Raw genomic sequence first — 27,301 nt, 5'->3', positions numbered from 1 at the left:
GGCAAGGAACACTGGACAGCGGTCAAGAATATCCTGAAGTACCTGAAAAGGACTAAGGAAATGTTTCTCGTTTATGGAGGTGACGAAGAGCTCGTCGTAAAAGGTTACGTCGACGCTAGCTTCGACACAAATCTGGATGACTCTAAGTCACAAACCGGATACGTGTATATTTTGAATGGTGGGGCAGTAAGCTGGTGCAGTTGCAAGCAGAGCGTCGTGGCGGGATCTACATGTGAAGCGGAGTACATGGCAGCCTCGGAGGCAGCGCATGAAGCAATTTGGGTGAAGGAGTTCATCACCGACCTAGGAGTCATACCCAATGCGTCGAGGCCGATCAAACTCTTCTGTGACAACACTGGAGATATTGCACTTGCCAAGGAGCCAAGGTTTCACAAGAAGACCAGGCACATCAAGCGTCGCTTCAACTCCATTCGTGAAAATGTTCAAGATGGAGACATAGATATTTCTAAAGTACATACGGACCTGAATGTAGCAGATCCGTTGACTAAACCTCTCCCTAGAGCAAAACATGATCAACACCAGAATTCCATGGGTGTTCGATTCATCACAATGTAACTAGATTATTGACTGTAGTGCAAGTGGGAGACTGTTGGAAATATGCCCTAGAGGCAATAATAAAAGGATTATTATTATATTTCCTTGTTCATGATAATTGTCTTTTATTCATGCTATAGTTGTGTTATCCGGAAATCGTAATACATGTGTGAATACATAGACACCAACATGTCCCTAGTAAGCCTCTAGTTGACTAGCTCGTTGATCAACAGATAGTCATGGTTTCCTGACTATGGACATTGGATGTCATTGATAACGAGATCACATCATTAGGAGAATGATGTGATGGACAAGACCCAATCCTAAACATAGCACAAGATCGTATAGTTCGTTTGCTAGAGTTTTTCCAATGTCAAGTATCTTTTCCTTAGACCATGAGATCGTGTAACTCCCGGATACCGTAGGAGTGCTTTGGGTGTACCAAACGTCACAACGTAACTGGGTGACTATAAAGGTATACTACGGGTATCTCCGAAAGTGTCTGTTGGGTTGACACAGATCAAGACTGGGATTTGTCACTCCGTATGACGGAGAGGTATCTCTGGGCCCACTCGGTAATGCATCATCATAATGAGCTCAAAGTGACCAAGTTTCTGGTCACGGGATCATGCATTACGGTACGAGTAAAGTGACTTGCCGGTAACGAGATTGAACGAGGTATTGGGATACCGACGATCGAATCTCGGGCAAGTAACGTACCGATTGACAAAGGGAATTGTATACGGGGTTGCTTGAATCATCGACATCGTGGTTCATCCGATGAGATCATCGAGGAGCATGTGGGAGTCAACATGGGTATCCAGATCCCGCTGTTGGTTATTGACCGGAGAGCTATCTCGGTCATGTCTACATGTCTCCCGAACCCGTAGGGTCTACACACTTAAGGTTCGGTGACGCTAGGGTTGCAGAGATTTGAATATGCAGTAACCCGAAAGTTGTTCGGAGTCTCGGATGAGATCCTGGACGTCACGACGAGTTCCAGAATGGTCCGGAGGTGAAGAATTATATATAGGAAGTGCAGTTTCGGCCATCGGGAGAGTTTCGGGGGTCACCGGTATTGTACCGGGACCACCGGAAGGGTCCCGGGGGTCCACCGGTGGGGCCACCCATCCCGGAGGGCCCCATGGGCTAAGTGGGGAGGGGAACCAGCCCATAGTGGGCTGGTGCGCCCCCCTTGGCCCACCCCATGCGCCTAGAGTTGGGAACCCTAGGGTGGGGGGGCGCCCCACCTGACTTGGGGGGCACTCTACCCCTTGGCCGCCCCCCTAGGAGATCCCATCTCCTAGGGCCGGCGCACCCCTAGGGAGCCTATATAAGGGGGGCGGGAGGGAGGTCCAGCCGCACCCTTGAGTCCTGGCGCTTCCCTCTCCCCTGCTACACCTCTCCCTCTCGTAGTAGAACGGCGAAGCCCTGCTGCGGTGACCCCTGCATCCATCACCACGCCGTCGTGCTGCTGGATCTTCATCAACCTCTCCTTCCCCCTTGCTGGATCAAGAAGGAGGAGACGTCACGCTAACCGTACGTGTGTTGAACGCGGAGGTGCCGTCCGTTCGGCGCTAGGATCTCCGGTGATTTGGATCACGTCGAGTACGACTTCCTCATCCCCGTTCTTTGAACGCTTCCGCGCGTGATCTACAAAGGTATGTAGATGCAATCCGATCACTCGTTGCTAGATGAACTCATAGATGGATCTTGGTGAAACCGTAGGAAAATTTTTGTTTTCTGCAACGTTCCCCAACACTTCCCACCCCGTGCGGATCTTCGAGGCCCGCCTGATCTGCTCCTCCTGCCCGACGGCCTCCTCCACCCCTGTCCGCTGCTCCGCACGGGCAGCGGTGGATTCTAGTGCCCGCTCCTCCAGCATCGCGGATGCATACTCCGAAGTCGGAGGCATGTGCCTCCCGCCATGAGAGGCAGAGGGCAAAGGAGATGGGGGGCTGGTCCGACGCGTCTGCGCAGTCCGACCGACGCCGCCACGTGATGCCGGTGCCCACGAGGACGACCGTCTCCTCGAGTGGGTGTGGTTTCGGTACTTACTGAGGCAAAGACGAAGGCCCGACGGTTTCGGAGGATCAACGTCAAGCAACTCTGGCTCGGCATTGAGCAATTTGAGCGGGAGGCGGCAGACGTAGCGACAGAGGCGGCGAGGGTGGCCAACCTCAAGCGCAAGCAAGACCGCGTTGTCCGGCACTTGTAAGGCTACATCATCACCTCCAATTCCTCCTCCGACGACGGATCTGACGGCTCCGACGTGGACCCACCTCCTGCCGGGGACTCCTACAACTGCGCTGGAGACCGGAAGGGCCATGGGCCAACGAGGAAGTGGTGAAGCTCGCCCTCTCCTGTTTATAATCTAGTTCTAGTATGTAGTGACAATGTGTCGGATAGTTGAACTGTGTGACTTGCCCGTTTGGTGATCTTTTGGTGATGTTTATGCCCGTTTGGTAGCAGTTTAAATGTCCGTTTTTGTCGATTTTGATCATTTCGTGATTTACATACTAGTTGCATGAATTTGTATGGATACAAGGCTCGGAATATGAGATACGTGGGTGTGGAGACGCGGATTTAGGGAGTGCCCGGGCACGTCCTCGGACATATAGGGGGCGGATTTGCCAAGTCCAGCTGTAGAAGGTCTTAGGGAGAGGGGATGAGGCGTGTTGGCTCCCCGAGTCAAATGAACCCGGGAGTTAAAAAAAGTAAATCCTTAAAACAACTACATAAATTCAAAAGATCTGAATTTTTTGTGTGGAGAAAGATGACTGGGTGTGTGATGTCCGTGCCAAATTTCAGAGCATTTGAATATATGAGTAGCTCTTAGAAAAAAGATAGATTTGGGGCCTGTGAAAAAAAAACTTGGGAGGCGTCCGCATCTTCGCCGCCTCCAGCAAGCTTCTCACCCTCTCTCTCCACGCCGCCGCCGGGCGAAGCCCCATGCGGAAGGCGGTGGCAGCAGGACTTCTCTCCCTTGGATGCGTCCAGTGGTTGTGCTAATTGCTGTTGGTTGGGCTCCAATCTCCGCCGCCTGCTTGAGGCCCTCCATCCTGAAGTTTTAGGAGTGTGGCTAGGAAGGTTGCGGCCACCCCATCCTACGTCGCTCGTTGTCGATCGCCGCAAGTTGCCCTTTCCTTCCGGTCATGGCTGGCTAGTGGACGCCGGGGCGGGCTGGTTCGTTTCCAGATCTGACCGTGGTTGTGCGGAAGGGGGCGTGTCGCTGCCCCTATGAGGTCGAGGGCTGGCTGGGGCACCGTGCTAGTCTATGCTCAGATCCGGGAGCATCGTGACCACCTTGCCTTCGTCGGTGATAGGTCTTACGGTGACCACATTCGCATGCGGCGGCTGCTTCGAGGCGAATTGTGATGGCCATCTTAAGATCTTCTTGAGGGTTTCTCCCTTCAGATCTGATGGTCGACTTCGGCGATGAGATGCAAACTATAGACGATGGCTTGACGCGAAGGAAAGGTTGTGTAGCGGTGGCGACGCGGGTAGCTGTTGGGATCATGAAAAAGTAGTGGCGACAACACAATTAATGTTGATGGTGGTGCTACTCGAGTACCCGGTTTCAAGCTCCTGAGTGAAAGCCTAGGTCTTACCGAATGGTTATACCTGGTAATGGCGACGTTTTTATGTCGTTACCTTGCTGAATGCATTGCTCGGATATTCCCAGACTAGTTCTTTTGGGTGAAAACCTAGATTCTGCCTTGGTGGTTGGATCCGATGACAGCGGCGGTTGAGCGTCGCTCCCTCCGTGAAGGCGTTGATGTTGAAGAACATCTCGTTCATGTGCTGTCATGAGATTTTTGTGCGAATATGGTCATAATTGTAGTTTGCTCATCACGGATCTATCACTTTTGGGTTTTTTCCCTTTGCCGGTGCATAGTTTCAGTCTTACATGACTTTGCTATTTGTTGGCTTGTTTTCTGTGTGTGTGCGTTGCCGTTGGTTGTGTGCATCCTAATTATGCAGAGGCCAGGTGTGTGTGCTCATTGTGTTTGTATCCTCTTGGTACTCCATTTTGAGCCAACAAAATCGTCCTTTATAGAAAAAAATAAAAAGTTTACTGTTTTTGCATTTTTTGGACCCGGTTTTTTTAAAAGCTACTCAGATGTTCAAATGCTTTGAAATTTGCATACACTAAAATATCTTTCATGTGAAAAAACTTGGAATTTTTAAAAATATAGTATTTAATTTTGAATTTATTGTTTACCGAGTGCAGATGAGTCCGGCTCAGAATTGGATATTCGGAGGGAACTACCTTGTGTTTGTTTGAGGGATTGAGATTCGGTGGCTTACTGCACCTCTGGGTGTATATGACATGCTCACTAAACATGGTTTTACTTACATCTGTATCCTCTTCCTCAAATCAATATACCAAATAGGACAAGACACCAGCCTGTGGTACTAAAGAAAAAAAGGCTACTCCGGATTAAATTTCTCAAAAGAACCCACATCAAATTACCCAATAGAATGTCTCAAAATCTTGAGGTGGCCTTGGCTAATAGATTTTGTGAAATCCAAAATCTAAAAGGACCACACGTCAAATCTACACTTGTGCACAACTAGCTTGGATAATCTTGTACTACATCGTACACTTGGCCATCCCCATGGACGTCGCCGCCGGCCGCTGCTCTTTCTTGGCCAGCACAACGTAGAGCGGGCTCGCACGGCACATGTCGACGCCGAAGAGGTGGAAGTGGCGCTCCTTGAAGGCCCAGATCTCGACGACGTCCTTCTCCTCGAAGCAGCACCGGGTGATGAAGTCCAGGTACCCTTCCCCCTTGATGATGTTGCCGTGGCTGCTCTCCCACTGCGTCAGCTGCAGCGCCTTGGTGCCGGCGTGGACGTTGCACACGACGACGGAGAGCCCACCGTGCTTCTTGCCCTGCCTCTTCTTCCTCTTGATCCGCCCCTGCTGCAGCTCCTCCTCCTCGGTCGGCGGGGGCGGCGGCCTTCTTGGCAGCCTCGGGGCTGCGCTGGCGCCCTCACGCGGTATGCTGGCGGCGTAGAGCTCCTCGGGGGAGAGGATCGGGCGGAGGCTGCGCAGCACGCCCGCAGTCGGGAGCCGGAACCGGTTCTGCTGCGGGTCGAGGTCGGTGGCGGTCAGGACCTTCTCGTCGATGAAGTGCACCGGCAGGTCGAGCCGCAGGTCGAAGTAGGGGCGTATCCACGCTGGCTCGGCTCGGGGAGCGACGGCGGAGAGCGGCACGGCCTTGATGGGCGCGGCGTCGTTGGGCGGCGCCAAGAACGGGACAAGAGCGCCGGAGAGGGAGAGGCCGGCCGCGTTGGCCCGTTGCTCCGCGGCGGCGGGGTCGTACACGGCGAGGGTGAGCTCGTGAGGCCTCTTGCGGCCGGCGTAGCCCGGCGCGGCCGCTGCCTCGGCAGGGATGATCATGGAAAGGCTGCGGTGGGCTTGGTCAGGGGACGGCATGGCGGGCGCTCGATCGACGGTTCTTGGATCTTTGGGCGTACGCGGTTATCCTGGGCAGGCTAGGCTGATTCGCTAGGGCTGCTGTTGCAATGGTTGGGCAATGCGATGCGATGGCTCATGCCCCGCATTATATAGACGGATGCTCGATTGCTCGCTGGAGCCGGGTCGGCTGCGTGCGGGAGAGGGATGTGGGCTGCGCTCCGAACTCGCTCGCATCCTGGCCGGATTGGCGCATTAAATGTTGCCAATCCGGGTTGCGCTCGTTTCCGTGTCTCCCTCCGGTGTATGGCCAGCCGCCTTGCGAGCTGCTACTCCCTCCATCTCACGCGGGGGCGAGCGGCCTCCTTGCGAATCCGAGTAGGACTAGGATCAACGAGGGAAGCTGGTGGGCCACGCTACCCCCTCCCTCCATCTCACGCGGCGGCGCGCCAGCTCCTTCTGACCAGCACCCGGCTGCGGCGCGCCGGCTCCCCCTGGCCTCCTCCCGTAAGGCGGTGGATGTGGATCATGGACATCATCAACCGCTAGAGGAGAGGACAGGAGATGGTTTCTTTAGACGAAAGGCTCAAGAAAAGCCCGACTTTGAAACCACGGAAAAAGATAGTATTCCCTTTATTCCTTATACAAGGTGTATAGTTTTTGGGTCGTGCTAACTGCCATACGTGTGGCGTGGAGGGCAACCCGCCCGCACGCATCGTGTGGCATGGACGGGAACCGCCCCGCACGACCCCGTCCGCGCGCACAAAAGCGCGCCCGCACGTCCGGTGCGTGGCAACCCCGCCCGCACTGCCTCGTCCGGGCCAGACGAGCCGCTGCCCGCACGACCCAGCCGTTCCCGGCCTCCGATCCGTCCCCTCTCTCGTCTGCCGCCCTCGCCCCCCGCCTGTCGAACCCCGACCTCCGTCGCCGGCCATCTCTGGTTGCCATGGCAACCAGGGAGGATCTGTAGGGCGCTCCCACCGCAAGCCACACACCCCTTATCTCCCCCACCCCATCCCACCCCCCCAACCCCCACTCCAACAACGCCCTCCAAAGACGACTAGCTAAAAGCAAGTGAATCTCCTGATCTCCCTACTGTTTCTCATCCTCCTTCTGGGCAGAAAATTGCAAAATTACCGACGAAGTTGGCAACTAGATCCATCCTACAGGGTTAAAACACTACATACGTTGTGTGACTTCGCAGTTGCCAAGCAGAATACACTAGATCTGCCATGTAGTATGCTAGAGATAACCGTGAGTTCTCAGTAGGTTGATGCTCGTAGTTGGTGAATGAATGGATGTGCAGGAATCCATAAAAAGGGAGAGAGAATTGATAAATTTGGAATAATGGGGGAGGGGGGGGGGGTGTGAAAAGTAATTGCCATTGGTGTCTAACGTCAGTTGCCACCTGCCATTGTCGTCAACTGCCACCATGTCAACTTATTGCTTGCCATCCTATTGTAGAGCCTGATGCCGTCGAATCAAACGGATAGCTAGCACCCAGATTTTAGAAAAGGATAGTGGATGTGCATGTCCTACTAGCCATGATATGTTGGTTGCCAACGCATGAAAATGTGATAACACTGACGTGTTAACTTCTACATGCAAGCAGCACAATGATAATTTTTTTTGGATTGTTGATGCCTTCTTGTTCATCCAGTGATTGAGAGCACATCGGAACAGAAGCGAGACACGGAAAAGAATGAATCACGAAGATGGTGCTGATGATTGGGGTTCTCAAAGGCCAGAAACGCCGCCACCATTGGATGCATCAGAGTACAGTCAGCTCATCTCTGCAGGGCCGTTGCTTCCGCTGCTAGAACAGTATGCAGGCGTAGGTACGATGCGTGCTAAACAATGAAGAGAAACATTTTCCATCTTCGCGATGATGGACATGACATTCTACTTATGTCGTGCACTGTCATTTTTCTTGCAGGTTCTTATGACCAGAACACTCTTAGGGGGCCCCCGTGGCAAGTTCAGTCACAAGGCGCTAACGCTGACAAATGTACGGGCAGCCAACTCCAACTAGCTAGTATGGCTAATCAAGGTAATGCAAAAACGAAAAAAGAGCACATAATGCTGTGGACATGAAAAATGAACATGAAAAAAAGATGGCAAAAGGACTCACGAGTTATCACGGGTGTAAAATGCAGAGCCTTCGTGCAGCACGTGGCATCGGGCAGCACCCATGTACCTGCCATCGACGTCATACACAGGTGAGTCCATAAACATAGTGAAGATGTGGATGCTCAGTTAGCACAAGGAGCATAGTTGACAACTACAAAAATTGCCATGACTGGTCATCTACGGTTGCCATGTATTAAAAACAACATTTGCCATCTCTGCACACCTGCAGTTGCCATGTCATGACAACTGCAATTGCCATCTAGGAACAAACTGCGATTGCCATACCGATGCAACTTCAGTTGCCATGCAAGCAAAACTGCATTTGCCACATAAGGGCAAATGCAGTTGCCGTGCTAGCACGAAATGCGTTTGCCGCGATTTGACCAACCACTACTATGCTTGCAGGTTATTACGCTGGCGGTGACCCGGCAAACATCTCCTGGCAAGCTTCACAAATTCCTGGTGGATCACATCATTATGGTGTCACAGACCACACAAGATGGTCAAATACAGCACAACAAGGTAGAGGGAAAATATCTGAACCACAAAAAACAGCGCTACATTTGCTATTTGTAGTTATTTGTAGGCAAAACAATGGTTGCCATGTTTGTTGAACAGTAGCTGCCATGTCTGCACACCTACAGCTGCCATAAAAATGTCCACCCACAGACTGACGGCTTGCTGTCTGTAAATGATGTCATGGAAAATCACTCGAAGATGGTGTGATCCGTTGCGATGCACATGTTATCCAACACAAAAATCTTAATCTCGTACCTGTGTTTTCCTGTTACAGAACCTACAACTACAATGCACAGCGGCGCAGACACATCTACTGCGGGGAGCTCTGAGCGCACGGAAGACGCGTTCCACCAGCCAGCAGACAAACATGCCACAAACAATTTCGAGTCAGAGTCGGGAATGGCAATCATTCCAGCAATGCCGGCAAGCACCCCTTTGAACACAAGCACTGGCAACTCTCAGGTAGATGGGACTGCCGCCCATACTGAAGTGAACGATGAAACTGACGACGACGTGCAAGGGGATGAAGATGGTGGGCAATCAGAGATCGTGGTGCCTCAGCCACCGTACATTGGGCAGAGATTTGAGTCATTCGAAGCAGCAAAGGAATACTACCAGACATATGCAAAGTTCCATGGATTTGCGGTCAACACCGAGTACCATAGGAAAATTAAGAAAACTAACGAGTACAGCAGAGGTGAGATGAGGTGCCACAAGGCACGCAGGAACAAGAAGGGGAAAGGCGATGCGCCTGTCATTCCGGAACGAAAGAGAGGTATCATTCAGAAGACTGAGTGCCCTGTCCGGTGTAAGCTAAACATAGATGGAGCACAGTGGGTGGTCAATGAGTATTTTGACGAGCACAACCACCAACTGATAAAGAAGTTCGACCTGGTGAAATTTCTGACCGCCCACAGAGGGTTCACCCCCGTCGAAAGGCAATTCGTAAAGCTGCTACATGATTGTAATGTCGGTCCATCAAGAATGGTGCAGATACTATCTCTCATCCACAGCAAAAAGGGGACTCTGAGTAGCATGCCGTACATACCAGCTGACATCACAAACCTACAGGCCAGGTACCATAGAGAGAGCAAGTTGGCAGACATAGAGGCCACAATTGCCTACTTCGATGAGAAAGCCAAAGAAGATCCAGATTTCTTCTACAGGATAAGGTTGGACGATGAGGACCGTGTCAGGAACATGTATTGGGTGGATGGTGCTGCAAGGAGAGCCTACAAACATTTCCGAGATTACATTTCATTCGACGCGACGTACCTCACCAACATGTACAAGATGCCGTGCGCTCCGTTCATAGGGATAAATAACCACAATCAGTCGTTGCAGTTCGGTTGCGGGTTCGTCCGGAATGAAGACACGGATGGGTACGTTTGGCTGTTCAAGACCTTCTTGGAGTGCATGGATGGACTTGCTCCGATGAACATAATAACGGACCAGGATTTCAGCATGCGTGCAGGCATAGAGGAGGTCTTTCCGTTGGCAGTGCACAGGCACTGCAGGTGGCACATTATAAATAAGGCTGAGGAGACGCTAGGACCGTTCTTTGCTGACCGTCCAGAGCTGCACAAGGCATTCGAGCTGTGCGTGGACCACAACTTGACGGTGGAGGAGTTTGAAAGGAGCTGGATGGCCATGACTGAAACACATCAAGTCCAAGACAACGAGACTCTTGTAAGCCTGTGGGAGAAGCGAATGTACTGGGTGCCGGCCTACTTCATGCAGTGCTTCTTCCCATTTCTGCAGACTACGCAGCGCAGCGAGGGATTCAATGTTGTTTTGAAGCGGTACGTCAGTCCTGGCAACTCATTGCTACAGTTTGCCAAGCAGTACACAACTTTGCAACAAAAAATTCTAGGATCTGAGCTGCAGCAAGAAGCGAACACCACGCTAAAGCAGCCAAAATTGCTAACGTACTTACCGATGGAGAGGCAAATGAGCAAGATATACACCAACAAGATCTTTAACAAGTAAGTCAGTTGCGTTACAGTCTTATTTGCAGAAAAAGCACCAAGTCAGTATGTGCCTTATAGAGTGTGATGCAGTTGCCATGATTTTGCGGTTGCCATGTTTAATAAAGTACTATTTTCCATGCTTACTCAGATGCAGTTGTCATATTCAATAGAAATTCTGTTTGTCATGCTTACCCGGATGCACTTTCAATGTTCAATGAAATGCAGTTGCCATGTTTAATGGAATGTACTTCCACTGGGCATGTTGGTGTGCAAATGCCAGTGTCAAATGGAAAATGTTATGTTGTTGCCATGTCTACTGAAAATGCATTTGCCATGTTTACTAAAATGCAACTGCCATGTTTGCTGAAATGCAATTGCCATGTTCAACCAACTGTAGTTGCCATGTTTAATAAAATGCAGTTTCCATGTTTAAATAAGATGCATCTGCCATGTTTGTTGAAATGCAGTTGCCCATGTTTACTCAACTGTAGATTCCATGTTTAAAATAAAAGGGAAGTTACCATGTTTTATGCAATGTGATTCCATTGGGGAATGCTGCTGTGGAAAAATGTCGATGTCACGTTGAAAATGTACTACAGTTGCCATGTCTAGTGTACTGCATTTGCCATGTCTAGTGTACTGCATTTGCCATGTATAGTGTACTGCATTTGCCATGTTCAACGTACTATATTTGCCATGTTCAATGAATTACTTTTGCCATGTTCAAACAAAATGTATATCTATTTTCCATGACAACATAAGGTGGTACAAGAAAAAAGCGCACAATAGTTTAACAGAAAACACACAAAATTTGCAGATTCCAGGAAGAAATAAAGCGTGCCAGCATGTTCACGGCTTTCCAGGTGGACGAACGTACTTTAAAGGTGTGTTCTATTTTGGGCATGGCAGATTCAGAACCTGAAGACCCGGACAAAGGAAGGAACTACTTCGTCACAGCCTCGATAGGCGAAGGCGAGTTCTACTGCCAATGCTGCAAGTTCGAACGGGATGGCATTGTGTGCTGTCACATACTAAAAGTAATGGACGTGAACGCTGTGACACGGATGCCCCGCCATTTCATAAGGCGGCGATGGACTTGGGACGCTGACGACGCGTTGGCGCCGCAAACAACACACGCAGTTCTGGCTGTGCATGACGAGAGACCAGAGTCAACCATGGAAGCCGTGAGGCACGTTATGCTGACAAAGAACTATGCTGAGCTAATTGATGAAGCGTGCAAGAGTGATGACACAACGAGAGTCACAGAAAAACACAGGAAAGCACTGAAAAGAGAGCTTAATGAGATCAAGAAGAGGAAAGCCGAGGAAGCCTTACACCCGTTCCCCCGCACATCAAGCGTGCCTTCATCCACGGGGCCGTCGTCTGAAAACTCGGAGATAGGATCTGGAACAGCAAGCACACAGAACCAGGCCAGGAACCCACCCCGTTCCATCACAAAGGGTCGTCCAAGAGAGATAAGGTACAAGTCGGGATTGGAGGTCCAAGCAAAACACAAGAAAACGAAGAAAGGGGCGGCCAATCCATGAGCAAAAATTGTGGCGTTGTGGACATTTTGTTTTGTACCCTAGATGTTGACAATTCTTATTTAAAACAATTTGGGGAATAACTCTTCAGGGGCATCAGAAGTGCAAGGGAAAATTCATTGAATGGTTAAATGCAGTTGCCATGTTATGGGTACTTAATCTGCCATGATGTATGCATTTAATTTGCCATGTTATGTGTAGTTAGTCTGCCATGCTTTTTGATACTAAACATGCCATGCTATTTTATGCTAAATATGCCATGCTATTTTGTACTGAATATGCCATGCTAGTTGTAGTGGATCTGCCATTTTAATTGTACTGGATCTGCCATCTTAGTTGTGCTGTATTTGCCATGTTAATTATGCTGGAGCTGCCATGTTGTTTGTACTGTATCTGCCATGTTAGATGTACTGGACATATGCCATGGTATTCCTAATGACTCTGCATGGCATATATTCACATGACAAAAACGACGCGGTTTACGGGCACGTAGTGTGTTGTGTGCAAGTGTATGGGAAACAAGTTGGAAAACAGCGTAACGTGCATAAACCCCAGCAAAACGTTGTGGCTGCATGATCAACCTACCCGGTGCAGTTAGCGATGAAAATGAAGAAGCAAAACAGCCAAAAATGTAAAATGATGATGACTTCCACTACCCATGTCCGATGAACTACATTTGCCATTGTTTTTAAAACATCATAGACACGTTCGAAGCATCAAACCGGTGCTAGAAACGACGAAACCATTGTAATAATTACGCCTAAAAGTAGGTTCACGTCCACACATATATTACATGAAACTATTCAAATGTCGCTCACACACCACCACTACATAGTAGCCTACGCGGGGTTGTAGCCACAACATAGCACACAAACATAGTTTTCAACGAGAAACAAGGAGATAATACCTTACATTCCTCGGCAACAGAATGTAAGGTATGCGTCCGGTCTGTAACGCCACGTGATCACTTGTACTTCTTGGTGACTTTCTTGACAGCTTCCTGCACAAACTCGCGTGCTCCCGACCGCTTGTTGAAATCTTCATTCGTCAACCAGTTCCATGTGTAGATTTTCCGGAGCTCAACGACCGTTGCAGCTGTGATAGCAGGGACAATTCTGCCTTCCCACTTCGCAAGGTACTCCAGTGCGTGAAAGCCACAGTTCGTCCTGCACGAGGAAAAGAGTAACGTGACCACGCAAAGAGCACAGACGTAACAAAAGACAGACTTCAATTTCAGATCTGACAAACAAAACAGGGATTGGATTGATGTAAATGGCAGACGAAAAGGGAGGAAGAAATTACGTGTTCCCTTGCTTCGCAGTCGCCACATACTTAGTCGGGAAATGACTGATCTGGACCTTTGAGTGTTCATAGTGACGGTGCCATGTCTCTTTGAGGTTCTTAATGAAGAATTCAGCATGCGTGGTGAGGTCTGCATCATCTTCCGAACGGATTGAATCAAGCACCTCAACACGTTGGTTCTTCAGGTCAAGACAGATCGCGTAGTGGTGACCACACTTGTCGTGTGGGTCATGTGGTGAAAGCTCCTGGAACATGGGGAACATGACCTGCATTTAAAAAAGTGAGGAAAATGAGAATCAGCGTTCGTGTAAAGAACAGCAGAGGGACAAAGGAATTAGAATCACGTAGAAAAACTCTGGTTATGGGTGGGGGTAGTTGAAATAAAGTTGCCGTCCATGTGTGAACAAAAGTATGCCATGTGTTTTACTGTCAAGTTGCCACATAGTTTGCGTGGCATGCAAAAATCAATAAGTCAGTGTGCACGGCAGCTGTTGCCACATGAAAACAGCTGCCACGTAAAACACATCTACAGATGATGGCAACAAAAAGCACACCTTGTGAAAAAACAGTGCAGACAGTGAAGGAGTACTCACATATTTCTTCATTGTGAGCTTGAAATCACCGTGTTGGGCAAAGTTCTTCCTCAGGATTTTGTGGTGGAAGTCACCGTCCCATATTTTGCAGGTCACACTGTAATGCATGATTGTCTTGTCGGCGCACACATCGGTGTGGTTGTTGATGTAGTCAATCCCGCATGCAACTACGTTCGTCGACATTTTGCCGTTTGGCCTCACAGACTCAGCAAGATCACCAAGGTCGACGTACGTCGCTCCGCATTGAATGACTTTGGTTCTGTCCAAACATGAGCTGTATGAAAACAATATAACATGGAAGGATCATGCCTACTAAGTAAAAAAAAATTATGAAAGAACTAAAACAATATAACATAGAAAGTACGAAGGATGTGAATGGTAAAAAAGGAGAAAAGCAAAATGAGATGTTATGGGGTGTGGTCGTTTACGCTTTCAGCTCTTTCATGTGCTTGCCGCTGGACCTCGCATTTCCAAACCGCTTGACGATATCGTACAGCTGGGTCTGTTCTTTAGTGGCCCTGAATTCGGGCTCGTAGTCTTCCGTGGGAGGTGGGTGCACTACCCTCTGCTGCCTCACAGAACCAGGAGTGGCACTCCTAATGGTATCCTCAGATACCGTGTCTGCAGGCACGTTGGAACTTGATTGCCCTTGCCCTCGTGAGGACTTCCTCTACAATGCTGCCTCCTCAAGCATGCGGTAAGTTTCGTCAAGTGACGGTGAAATCTCCTCGGGTGTGGCTGCAGTGATAAAAAAAAGTGGGTTAGGATACCTAGAAAATCAAAAGCAGATGGATTGTGAGAAAAGATGGGGTGCATGATGTGAGTTGTAGGTAGGAAAAAGTGGGGCAGTTGCCATGTGTGGTCCAGCTGTAGTGACCATGTCATATCAACTATAGTTGCCATGTAGTTGGAAATGTAGTTTCCATCTAGTTGGACTATAGTTGCCATGTCACAGCAACTACAGTTGCCATGTTGTGTCAACTGCACTTGCCATGTGATTGCCATATGAAAAAATGCAGCATGGAAACAAAAAATGCAGGTGACATGGTGTTGAATCAATTCCAGTTGCCATGTGTGATGCACTGTGTTTGCCATGTTACAGAGACTACGGTTGCCATGTTGAATCAACTTCAGTTGCCACGTGGTTGCCCAAAATGTAAAATGCAGCATGGAAGAAAAAAATGTAGGTGACACGGTGCATCAAATCCAGTTGCCATGTCATTGCATGTCAGTTGCCATCACAAGTGAGAACCCCCCCCCCCAAAATATGATTGGGACAACAGTGAAACTACAAAGACGTGTACAAGAAAAATCATATGGACATGGCAAGTGTACCTGGCACAATCGGCTCTGCGAACTTGGCAGCCTTCCTGCCCTCGACCATTGGTTGTGCCATCATTGCAGGCATGCCTCCTGGGAAAGCAAAGGAAACTGGCATAGGATCTTGCACAACCGGTTGATCTTGACTGATGCCAAGGCTGAAACTCGGTGGGGTAAAGGCCATTGGGTGCCTCTCATTCCTGCTGGCCGTACCACGAACGACTTGCGGGGCAGAATCCAAGGGTGAAAGATCAACAAACATATCTGAATCGTCCGCTGCAGAATGATCGTCCTTATTTGCAGGGCGGGGCGTGTTGTCAGCGGTATCAACCGTAGCTTTCATGACAATCTTCTTGTTTGGGCTGTAGGGGACACCGACGTTGACTGGGAGTCTGGAAGTGCGTAGATTTATGCTGGGGATTTCCACTGCAGGAAAAGGCGCAGTCTGCTCCGGGTGTTCACCTGCGTCGCTCGTGCCTGGCTTGACACCTGCATCAGTTGTGCTCCGGTCTTCAGGTTTCTCCGTCACATTGCTTTTGGCAGGTGGCGGGAACAGTGTGGACGCAGGAACAAAACCAGACTCGTCTCTCCTGCTCCTGGCTACTGCCGGTGCGTTCGGTATGTCTGTTGGTTGCTTGCGGGGGCTACGACGCCTAGGTGGTAGACCAGCACGTGAAACAGTCGCCTTAGCAGTATCTGCACCGTCAGGAGCTGGAGCTGTTGTGCCAGGACTCTCACTTGTAGATGGCATGTCCTTGTGAACTGCCGCCTCAACCGCTTCTGTCGTGGACACAGGAGTGCCACCGCGCACGCGCTTGGAATCAGTGTCAGATGAGCGGGAATCTTCCTTGCCTAGGTTCGTCTCGGGAGCGTCCACTTCAACGCTTGCTGATGGGGTGGCATGGCTCACAGCAGCATCCTTCATTGCCAGAAGGGTTGGCAGTATTTCAGCTGTCCTGGCAGATACCGACTCGTCACTCCCCGATGTATGGATGCCTGTTGTTGTAGGCTGCACATCTGCAGCCGGCGGAGATGGTCTGCCACTTGCATCAGAGTTGGTGGGAGTGGTCAACGGTGCAGCAGCAGTATTGTCGACTGGTGCCTCCTGTACATCTGAGTTGCCCCCTGTTGACAACTTTGAATGTAGGTGTTCGAGCGGGTCCTTACTGATATGCTTGGACCCACGCGTAGTAGTCTTCTTCACCCTGCAAAAAAATGAAGCGCATGAAAAAGGTATTTAAAAATGAAACAAAATGTTGGAAAAACAGGTGGAAAAGCTGGCAGTTGCCATGTAAGGGGAACGTGAGTTGCCATGTGTCATAACTAGCAGTTGCCATCCAGCAGCAGTTGCCATGTTAGCAACCTTGAAAGAATGATAAAAATGTCTGATCTGCCATGAATGCAATTTCAAACCTAGGCGTGGGATGAGCTCACAAGCCAACGGTAAAAAGATGGCAGTTGCCATAAGGTACATTAAAGTTACCATTTGGCCTACATTCCACTTGCCATGTGAAAAACAAAATAGAAGTTGCCACATGCTTAGAAAGTAAATAAAAGACCATTTGGTAAAACAGCGGTTGCCACGTGGGGGCGATGACAGAAGACAATGTGACAAGCTAAACGAATGCATTGGAAAATCAAAAAATATAGCGCTATGTCAATGAAAGCGGATGAAAAAACCTACTTCCTGACTGCCTTCCTCAGGTCTGGCAACACGACAGGATCCCCGGTGTTGGTTGTCGTCGTGCGAGGAGATGTCCTGGTGGAAGTGGTGTCACCGGCAATGGGGGCACCTTTGTTCAACCGAGCAGAAACACGGGTTGGCGTTGGCGCCTGTTTCTTCGTAACTGCTCGTCCACCAGCTGTCGGCTCGCTGCACGTATGAGATGGAGGTCAAAAAAAAGAGGTGGCAATTGTCAGTCAGCAATCTCGTTGCCGCGTTTGACAGAACACAAGTGCAAAAAAGAGGATGAGTCTGTTCGAATAAAATAGACAAAGCAAAAAACTAAGATGAAAGTCGAACCTCTTCCTGGCAGCTACAGGGTCGGTCCTAGACCTCTTGCCAGCAGAAACTTGCCCAGCACCCTCTGGAGCCATCCCCCTCTTTGATGGCAAAACCCCTTCGCCTCTCACAGCCGTGTGTTGTTTGACTTTATCCGGTTGGGGGACATCTGTTGCATCCTTGCCCTTGTTACCACCTGCGCGAACTTCAGCGTGTTCATCATCATCGGTGTCCTCTTGCACATTATCCATGACATCGTCGTCATCCTTGCTGAGACCAGCGTCTCCACCTAGTTCATCTTGTGTGTCAGCGGGCTCCTGGGAACTGTTGTAGTCATACCGGCCACGGCAACCGGTTGGCCGGTGTGTACGTTCTGGGACGAATGAAGTGAATTGCCTCGCAACCGCGTCGCCGTCAGAGCCACTGAGGGACGTCCACCCCTCAACCAACTTCCCGAGCAAGCCGGTCATTCCAGATGCAAACTGCCCTATTAGCTGCTCAACAGGTGCCCTCACGTGTACACGAAACAAAGAGGCATCAATGACAACCCCGTATTGCAATCACTTGCACGACATCGAAAAATACTCCACGGCAAACCATATATGTAGATCTTTTGATTACCTCTGCAGGGCAAGACGGAGCTGAGTGCACGTCCATCCACTTTTCAAAGTTTTGAGGCCCCCAAACACGCTGTAGTCTATAGAATGCTTGGCCATCAGCTGGGGAGAAAAGAAAAAAAAAGTAGCAACGATATAAGAGAGAGAATGATGAACACTGACTAGCAGTTCATGTGTTGCAAAAAAAAGCAGAACTAACCTGCAGGTTTCCATATTTGGTATCAGTTACCCTGTCTGCAGCAAGCACAGCCTTGACAGCATCGATAGTCCACGCAGAAACAGCAAACTTGTGCGCAGGCGGCGGGCCTCCTGTCCCAGTGAAATCCACGGTGGACAGATCAAGGCAGTCGACGTACATGAGCTGATGTACAACAATTTTAAAAAGAAAGAAAAATCAGTTGCGATCATGGTATTTTGCGACAAAAAACAGGATAAATATATGGTATTTTACGAAGAATATGCCATCTGCATGTGCTACTTGCCATCATAGTGTGATGGCAGTTGCCATCATAGTATGATGGCAGTTGCCATATTGTCATGATGGCAGCTGCCATCATAGTATGATGGCAGTTGCCATATAGTCATGATGGCAGTTGCCACATAATCAACATGGCAGTTGCCATCTTGTTATGATCATGTTGCCATGCATGAATAAAAATGTGTTAAAAAATAGTGTTCATAGAAAGGACTGGTAAAAAAATACCATTAAATGCAGTCGACAACCCTTCTGGTACACCTTGCTTGCGAATGCATCATGCAGGAAGTCGGCAATGAACTTACACCAGTTCATGTTCTTCGCATCTTTCAGTTTCGCCTGCACCGCATAAAATTCAGGACAAGGAGTTGCCGCGTCAGAATTCCAATGGAAAAAACAACAAAAAAACTGGCAGTGACTAGCTTGCACATGACATCGGAGCAAAAATATTGAAGGAAAAATAATGTAGTAAAGATAGATCATTCACCAGGATGGGGAAGCATTTGTTGCTTGGGTGAAGAGAAGTGGTCGGCGCGAAAACGGCTGAGATGAGGTACATGAGTAGCTTCATCTTGAAAACATCTCCATGCGTCGTCATGGCCTCCAACGAATCTGCCACTGCAGACGTGTTCGGCATGGATTCCAACCCAGGAAACAAACGGGGGAACAGCGCTTCCTCGATCTCGTTGTTGACCTCGTACGAGACTTTGATATGTCCACGGGGCGCACCCAACGTGCAGAACACGGATTCCTCATTCAGCGGTAGTCTTCCGCGTCCCGGAATCACGAATTCTCTGGAGGCGGGGTCGTAGATCTCACCAAGCCAATCGCATACAGGGTTGACAAGGTTCGTGCACCGGACAACCATCATAGACTGCATACCCATCTCAGCAGCAGCCCCCTTCCGATCGTCGCTGAATTTGTCAGTCAACGCAGTCAGTCATTCTTGGGAGGCTCTATTGCGAATACGTTTCTTCTTTTGCAAAAAACAGACATAAAGTGATCAGTTGTTGCCATGTTTTTATAAAAAAAAGATATTAGTTGTTGCCGCGTTTTGCAATGTAATGAAATTTTAGTTCGTGCCAGACGACTGCGGGCTCAAAGGTGTCAACCATTAACATACATCAGGAAGAAGGGGTGTGTGTGTGAACATTTACCTCATCACCCTCTTTTCTCCGCCCAGTTGCCCGATTACGCTGTGGTGGATCCATGAAATCATCATCGTCATTTTGACGATCGCCACGAGCCATTCTGCTGAGATGGGAACATACCAAATTGTCATGGTGGAAAATGTAAATGCAAGGAGGTCAGCAAAAACACTTGCCGAATGCAACGCATACGTATGGCATCTGAAACATTTGATATGCAAATTCGGTTGCCACATTGTGCAGCCAGTTTGCCACACTGTCTTATATGCAGAATGGCAACAGGCAGTCTGTTCACACTCTATTTGCCACACTGTCTTATATGTAGAATGGCAACAGGCAGTGTGTTCGCACTCTATTTGCCACATGAATATACTACCCAGATGGCAACAAGCACACTTTAAGTGCGCAGTGGTTGCCATCCAGTGCACTTGGCACTTGAATGCCCACTGACTACCGATTGTGGCAACTGTCACACCGTGGTTACTGTCACATATCATTCGGAAACACACACTGGCCGTAATGAAAATAGAATGGTTGTGGCACATAACACAGGAATTCAGCAAAATCTTAGTTGCCACATGGAAAAAAAGAGCGTGTGTGTGGCAAATATCACATTAGTTTAGCAAAATTAGTTGCCACATGGAAGAGCGTGTGTGTGGCAAGTATCGCATTACTTTAGCAAAATTAGTTGCCACATGGAAGATCGTGTGTGTGGCAACTATCACAAACACTGAATGAAAAAAATAGTTGCCATGTGCGAAAGCTAACATGTGGCAACTAACATAGTCATTTTCTGTAATTTGTTGCCGCAAGGGGAAACACGTTTGTGGCAACTATCAAATATGTTCAGGGAGTTAGTGGTCGTGCAATCATGATAGTTAATGTAACTATCAAGTTCGCCTCATTCTGCATTTTCAAAAACCAAACTAACCAGATCTAGGGTTCAATGGCAACTACTTCGACTTCAAATTCACCCTCGAAATTCTCCCACGAACTCACTGCAAAACACAAAATCGAACCAACGCGCATCAAAAACTACCCGGAAGACACCTGCTCAATCCATATGCAAAGACTAGTGCATGCCTCCGAACAAGCAGAACCACGACGACGATGCCGCCGCCGCGGCCGCGACGAAACTGACCAGTGCAACCAAAAACGTCTAGCAGACGACTTCGGCGTCGGCGGGAACGCCGACGCATCGATGAATCGCCTGAATCTCTACGAATCTCGATCGAGGAATCAAACAGGGAGGGAAGGGGAGGAAATGCAGGAAGGGATTGCGAGGGGTGCAGCGAGCAGTACCTTCAACCTGCAGGCGCTCCGGCGAGCCGCTCCGTTCCGGTGAGCACCACCGACGGTCCCGAACACCGTCGTTTCTTCCGCCTTTGCCGTCGCCTTCTCCCCTCGCCTTCTCCTTCGATGGTTGGAAATGCGAGTGGGTTCTGCCCGTAACTGCGGTGCGGGAGAGTAAATGGGAGCGTGAGGGGGAGGGGGCAGAGGCGTGCAACGTCAACCGCAGTCGAAGCGTGGCGTGCGGGCGCATTGCAGTTCCACCGCACGACTCCGATGGCAACCGCTAACCGCGGGGTGGCAACCAACGTGCGGGCGAACCTACTCGCACACCGCACACGCGCCTCATCCTATGTGGCGCAAAAAACCGCCTGGTTTGTTCCAAGATTCGTGCACACACCTGCCAACGGTGATGCTTGCGTGTGGTCGGGGTGGTGAACGCCCACACATGTGGGCGTTAACATTTCCGTAGTTTTTTGAGAAAAAGTCCAATATAAGGTGTATTGCGTTGCACCACTCATTTGGATAAATTTTTTAGGGATTTAATTACATTTCCTTATATCAGGGATGCTCCTCTATTTTCTCATGTCAATTAGTCAGGTCTAATCTCACCCAAAACTTGTGAAATGTTTCATCCACGTGTGTTCTTTAATTTCCGTGCCAAAAACTAATCACCAAGGGCGCCGGCTCAACACAACCATCAAGATACATCGCCGAAGGAGGCCCCTGCGCCCTCGCCTAGCTCGAAAGGCCCTGTACCATCAATAGATACAAATGTTCACCCTAGAACCTAGATAAATGTCAATGAAAGGCAACCACATGAGAGGAACCAGACACTCCCAGCATTCCACCGACTACGCATCTAGAGCAGGGCACTGCGAATGCCCATGGACTGGGCACGAAAGAGGGAAAGTTGTCAGAATGGGAAGAAGGGTTGAAGCTAGTGTCCACAGGAAGCGAAGAAATCCGAGGGGGCAGTGCCAAGAGCAAAAGAAGGAGCTTTGACTCTCACGACACGCGGTGTGAAGCCGCTAGAGGAGGGGAACCCTATCCCCTCATGCCCTGGAGAATCCACGAGACGCGGACATGGCACAAAGCAGCTAAACGAAGAGCACCCGTACAACATGGCACCGTACGAGGGAGTACGGCACCGCCACAAGAGGCACGCAACCGTTGTCGCGGCCCACCGACCACATCGCAACAAAGCCCGCAACCCACCTTGTTCACAACAAAGCATGGAGACCAATGTTTATATCGTTCAAAACAAGTTTTAGCGTGTTGAAAAGACGCCCTTAACCCGTCATGATTTTGTTAAAAAAATAGATCAATTTAAAGTGAAAACAGTCTGAAGTTCACGTACTACATGGTGTGTGTTTTCATTTGAGAAAATAAAAGTTTTTGCTATTACATTACATAAAATAAAGGTTTGCAAAAACTTACGATGATGTTGATATTTAAAAAATCTGAGAGTGAAAATAAATTAAGCAAGAAGTTCAAATAAAAAAGTACTTCAAACCACTTTATAAAAAATAGATTTCTCCCTTTCATAAAAAAGTCAAAGAAGTTCAAATTAAAAAAAGAGGAACATTCCAAAAGAATTTATATAAAAAAATTGGCCCCATTATAGAAAACTAGAAGTTCAAATTAAAATAACGATGTGGTTCAATGTTTATAAAAAATAGGACTTTCCCTGTTACTAACCAATAAAACAAAGAAGTTCAATTTTTAAAAAATGGTGAAGTTTGATGTCTATAAAAGATTTCAGATTTTTCTGATTATAAAAAGAATACAACCAAGAAATTCAAATTTTAGAACAAATAAGTAAAAAAACCTCTTATTTTCCTCACTATTAAAGTATAAAACTGCCGGGGTAGCTGATCCACGGGCACCTATGGGACCGGCGGACCGGGTCCCTTTCGGTTCGGCGGGGGGCGGAGGTCGCGCAAAGAGCAGATCGAGGCGGAGCACGCGGGCGTTTTACCCAGGTTCGGGCCGCACGGATGCGTAAAACCCTACTCCTGCTTCGTGGTTTGGTATTGATTTTTGGCTCGGGAGCGCGGAGTGCTACAGTACGCACCGGCGGCTGGCAAGACCGAGCGTGGGTGGACGAACTGGCTAACTCCCCCTCCTCGTTGCGCTCGGGCCTCCTTTTATATGCTCAAGGGGTTACCGACATAGCAACGGGGGGCAAAAATGTAAAAGTGGTGGTTGGTACAGCTACCTGTACAGTGTTATCATACCTAACCTTGGCGGCAGGGGACAAGGGCATTAATTACCCGTCTGTGTCGCCTAAACAGTACCGAAATGGACCGCTAGGGACGCCACCGTTTGCCATGATGGTTATCTTGTCAGCGCCTGCCTGCCACCTCGCACCCCTAGCTGCACGGCCTCTCTGCCACGTGTGCTTGGGAGGGTCCCAGAGCGACAAGTTGGCAGGTGTGCTGGAGCACGGGTACGAAGTGGGGGTTTCCCGCGGCAAGCTCTTTGCCACGGTCATCGCCTTGTCGTATTCGGGAGCTTGTCGCTCACCGGGCCTTGCCGGGACGCACGGCGCGTCGCGGCAAGCTTTCTTGGTATGCCTTGAGTGGCCTTCCCGGCAAGCTCCTCTTGCCGGGGTCTTGTCTTCTTCCTGGCCAGCTTTTCTTGCCGGGGCCTTGGTTGGTCTTCTCGGCAAGCTCCTCTTGCCGGGGCCTTGGTTTTGGTACTTTGTTCTTGAATGGTCTTCAAAGCAGCCACGGAGGGTCTTGGCGGCCACCGCGGCAAGGCTTGCCGCGGGGTGCTGCGACTGCCCGTGCACAAGTTCGGGGTACTAGGGTACCCCTACTCTAGTACACCGACAGGAGCCCCCGGGCCTGGGACACGGTGCCGAGCGTTGTTGGGCCAGCCCAAAACAGTGCACGGGCACGCGCGGCCTAGGTAACGCCGCATCTTCCTCCGACGAGAACCTCCAGCCCAGCGCCAAGCTCACTCTGTTCTTCAAGGGCGTGGCGACGGCCCTCCAGCGACTCCGAGATAGGATCCCGAAGCAGCTGGCTGACGAGTCGCGCGAGATCTGTGCGGGAGCCCTTCAGAAGGTGTTGATGAAGGTGGCCTTCCGCAATCCAGGCCTCCGCCTCAACAACGTCCTCAGACCCTTGCCGCCTGATATCGATCAGGAGGAGCTCAAGGCCCTTGTCGCACCCATTGTGGACAAGGTGGGCGGGATCAAGAGGGTTGAGGGCGACCGCGTTGACTAGGCCGTCTGCTTCCTTCTTTCCTTGTCGCTGCTAGCTATGTCATAGAAAGCATTTGTTAGAGCTGCAACAAGCTATTTCGTAACATAACTTTCTTATGGGTAGTGATTGCTAGGTTATTCCCCTTTACTCGATTCCTTGCCTTGTATGCTTTTACCCTACGCTTTTAGGGAACTTGCCGGTGCAGGCACCTGAGCCGCGAGCGCTGAGTGCGGGACGTCAGCAGCCTGCTGGCGGTGCCGCTACCGGCAAGAAACCTTGTCGCTGCTAGCTGCAGCTAACTTAAATTGCTGAGCGGGGCTCGAAGCAAAGTAAGGGCGCGGCTAGTTAAGAAACTAGTCGCAGCTCACTTACGTTGTTGAGCAGGCTCGAAACAATGCAAGGGCGCGGCTAGTTAAGCAACTAGCCGCAGCTCACTTAATGTTGTTCAGCGAGCTCGAAACAACGCAAGGGCGCAGCTGGCTGCGAGTTGGCTCCTCCGCGCACAGGTTTTCCATACAAGGTGCGGCCGTTTAGGGGAGATAACTCAAAAATTTAAAAAATTTGATTGCTCAAACTTTGGCAACTTATCTTTTTTGTTGTCTGCTTCCCGGCAAGGCGAAACTTTTTGAACGACGCCTGGTCCATACCATCATCTTCTCCTTTTCCCCCCCGACAAACTTGTGCACGAGGGAGCCTTCCTTTCCTTGTGAAAAAGAAAGAAGAGAAAATACAGATATGGAGCCTTATGGCTCGTCATTGCTTACCGGGGAGTAGGTGTTTACTTGATTGCCATGCATTTCTGCCAACAGCCTTTGTCCGCCTTCCCGGTGAATACGCTTCAATTTCACACCGTTGAGTCTTCTTCTGTACAGTGTCTTGTCGACAAACTGGTACATACTTGACTGCCGGGCTACTCTTTCCGCTTCTTCTTGCTCTTCGGGAAGTTCTCCTGTCTGAAGGAGGCGGACAATCTGCTGCGCCCATGCTGGAGCTCGTGGCTCGACAACAAGGACTAAAGGCAATTCTGTGGCTGCGAGAACGTCCGCTTCTACGGCAAGAACCTGCGGGTCTACCGGAGCGTGACGTTCTCCTAGCAAGCTTGCCGGAGCAAAGCTTGTCGCTGCCCATCATGTCATGGGGACAATCTGTTAGAGCCGCGACAAGCTATCTTTGTAATGTAGCTTGGCAACGATTGCAACGTTACTCCCTTTACTTGATTCGTCCCTTTGTATGTTTTTGCCCTACGCTTTTAGGGAACTCGCCGGTGCGGGCACCTGAGCCGCGGGCGCTGAGTGCGGAACGTCAGCAGCCCGCCGGCGGTGCCGCTACCGGCAAGAAACCTTGTCGCAGCCAGCCGCAACTCACTTAAGTTGCTGAGCGGACTCGAAGCAAAGTAAGGGCGCGGCTAGTTAAGCAAGTAGTCGCAGCTCACTTACGTTGTTGAGCAGGCTCGAAACAATGCAAGGGCGCGGCTAGTTATGCAACTGGCCGCAGCTCACTTAATGTTGTTGAGCGAGCTCGAAACAACGCAAGGGCGCAGCTAGCTACGAGTTGGTTCCTCCGCGCTCAGGTTTCCCATACAAAGAGTGGTCGTTCAAGGGAGGTAACATAGAATTTAAAATATTCGATTGCTCAAACTTTGGCAACTTATCTTTGTCCGTCGGTGCGACGGAGCAGCTGCCTTCGAAACTTTCTTCTTCGGCGGCATGTTGACGAAGATGATGAAGATCTAGCTCGCGAGAACGCCGGATCTGGTGTTGATGAAGATGAAAAAGATCTAGCTCGCAAGAGCGCCGGATCTGATTGACACAACTTCGACGCCCCGTACCTGGCGCGCTAGAGATGCCGGGGTAGCTGATCCACGGGCACCTATGGGACCGGCGGACCGGGTCCCTTTCGGTTCGGCGGGGGGCGGAGGTCGCACAAAGAGCAGATCGAGGCGGAGCACGCGGGCATTTTACCCAGGTTCGGGCCGCATGGATGCGTAAAACCCTACTCCTGCTTCGTGGTTTGGTATTGATTTTTGGCTCGGGAGCGCGGAGTGCTACAGTACACACCGGCGGCTGGCAAGACCGAGCGTGGGTGGACGAACTGGCTAACTCCCCCTCCTCGTTGCACTCGGGCCTCCTTTTATATGCTCAAGGGGTTACCGACATAGCAACGGGGGGCAAAAATGTAAAAGTGGTGGTTGGTACAGCTACCTGTACAGTGTTATCATACCTAACCCTGGCGGCAGGGGACAAGGGCATTAATTACCTGTCTGTGTCGCCTAAACAGTACTGAAATGGACCGCTAGGGACGCCACCGTTTGCCATGATGGTTATCTTGTCAGCGCCTGCCTGCCACCTCGCACCCCTAGCTGCACGGCCTCTCTGCCACGTGTGCTTGGGAGGGTCCCAGAGCGACACGTTGGCAGGTGTGCTGGAGCGCGGGTACAAAGTGGGGGTTTCCTGCGGCAAGCTCTTTGCCGCGGTCGTCGCCTTGTCGTATTCGGGAGCTTGTCGCTCACCGGGCCTTGCCGGGACGCACGGCGCGTCGCGGCAAGCTTTCTTGGTATGCCTTGAGTGGCCTTCCCGGCAAGCTCCTCTTGCCGGGGTCTTGTCTTCTTCCCGGCCAGCTTTTCTTGCCGGGGCCTTGGTTGGTCTTCCCGGCAAGCTCCTCTTGCCGGGGCCTTGGTTGGTCTTCCCGACAAGCTCCTCTTGCCGGGGCCTTGGTTTTGGTACTTTGTTCTTGAATGGTCTTCAAAGCAGCCGCGGAGGGTCTTGGCGGCCACCGCGGCAAGGCTTGCCGCGGGGTGCTGCGACTGCCCGTGCACAAGTTCGGGGTACTAGGGTACCCCTACTCTAGTACACCGACAGGAGCCCCCGGGCTTGGGCCAGACACGGTGCCGAGCGTTGTTGGGCCAGGCCCAAAACAATGCACGGGCACGCGCGGCCTTGGTCACGCCGCATCTTCCTCCGACGAGAACCTCCAGCCCAGCGCCAAGCTCACTCTGTTCTTCAAGGGCGTGGCGACGGCCCTCCAGCGACTCCGAGATAGGATCCCGAAGCAGCTGGCTGACGAGTCGCGCGAGATCTGTGCGGGAGCCCTTCAGAAGGTGTTGATGAAGGTGGCCTTCCGCAATCCAGGCCTCCGCCTCAACAACGTCCTCAGACCCTTGCCGCCTGATATCGATCAGGAGGAGCTCAAGGCCCTT

The 27,301-nt window shown here is 50.3% G+C and overlaps 2 protein-coding genes across 2 annotated transcripts; both read left to right on the top strand.

The window, feature by feature from the left end:
• The first annotated feature begins 6,704 nt into the window (after positions 1-6,704).
• On the top strand, positions 6,705-10,711 carry LOC147980233 (protein FAR1-RELATED SEQUENCE 5-like). The gene is made up of 6 exons (XM_087515523.1): positions 6,705-6,946; positions 7,664-7,818; positions 7,917-8,030; positions 8,137-8,199; positions 8,516-8,632; positions 8,904-10,711. Exons 1-6 carry the CDS (start codon positions 6,705-6,707, stop codon positions 10,616-10,618), a joined length of 2,406 nt encoding a protein of 801 aa, XP_087371649.1. The 3' UTR covers positions 10,619-10,711.
• Positions 10,712-11,501: 790 nt separating this feature from the next.
• Positions 11,502-12,146, top strand: LOC147980232 (uncharacterized). The gene has a single exon (XM_087515522.1). The coding sequence runs from the start codon at positions 11,502-11,504 to the stop codon at positions 12,144-12,146; it is 645 nt and encodes a 214-aa protein (XP_087371648.1).
• The last annotated feature ends 15,155 nt before the right edge of the window (positions 12,147-27,301 follow it).

This window comes from Triticum urartu, chromosome 3A, assembly GCF_056163025.1.
Source record: "Triticum urartu cultivar PI428250 chromosome 3A, HENAU_Tu73, whole genome shotgun sequence".
Taxonomy (NCBI): Eukaryota; Viridiplantae; Streptophyta; class Magnoliopsida; order Poales; family Poaceae; genus Triticum; species Triticum urartu.
Note: the sequence above shows the minus strand (reverse complement) of the source record. Positions and strands in the feature narration are given on the sequence as shown.

Bases quoted from the DNA above. Each gene is read 5' to 3' on its own strand.
- LOC147980233 (XM_087515523.1), top strand. From the start codon at position 6,705: ATGGACGGGAACCGCCCCGCACGACCCCGTCCGCGCGCACAAAAGCGC. The intron at 8,031-8,136 runs GTAATGCAAAAA...TGTAAAATGCAG, and splicing joins AGCTAGTATGGCTAATCAAG to AGCCTTCGTGCAGCACGTGG. The intron at 8,633-8,903 runs GTAGAGGGAAAA...TTCCTGTTACAG, and splicing joins GTCAAATACAGCACAACAAG to AACCTACAACTACAATGCAC.
- LOC147980232 (XM_087515522.1), top strand. From the start codon at position 11,502: ATGGCAGATTCAGAACCTGAAGACCCGGACAAAGGAAGGAACTACTTC.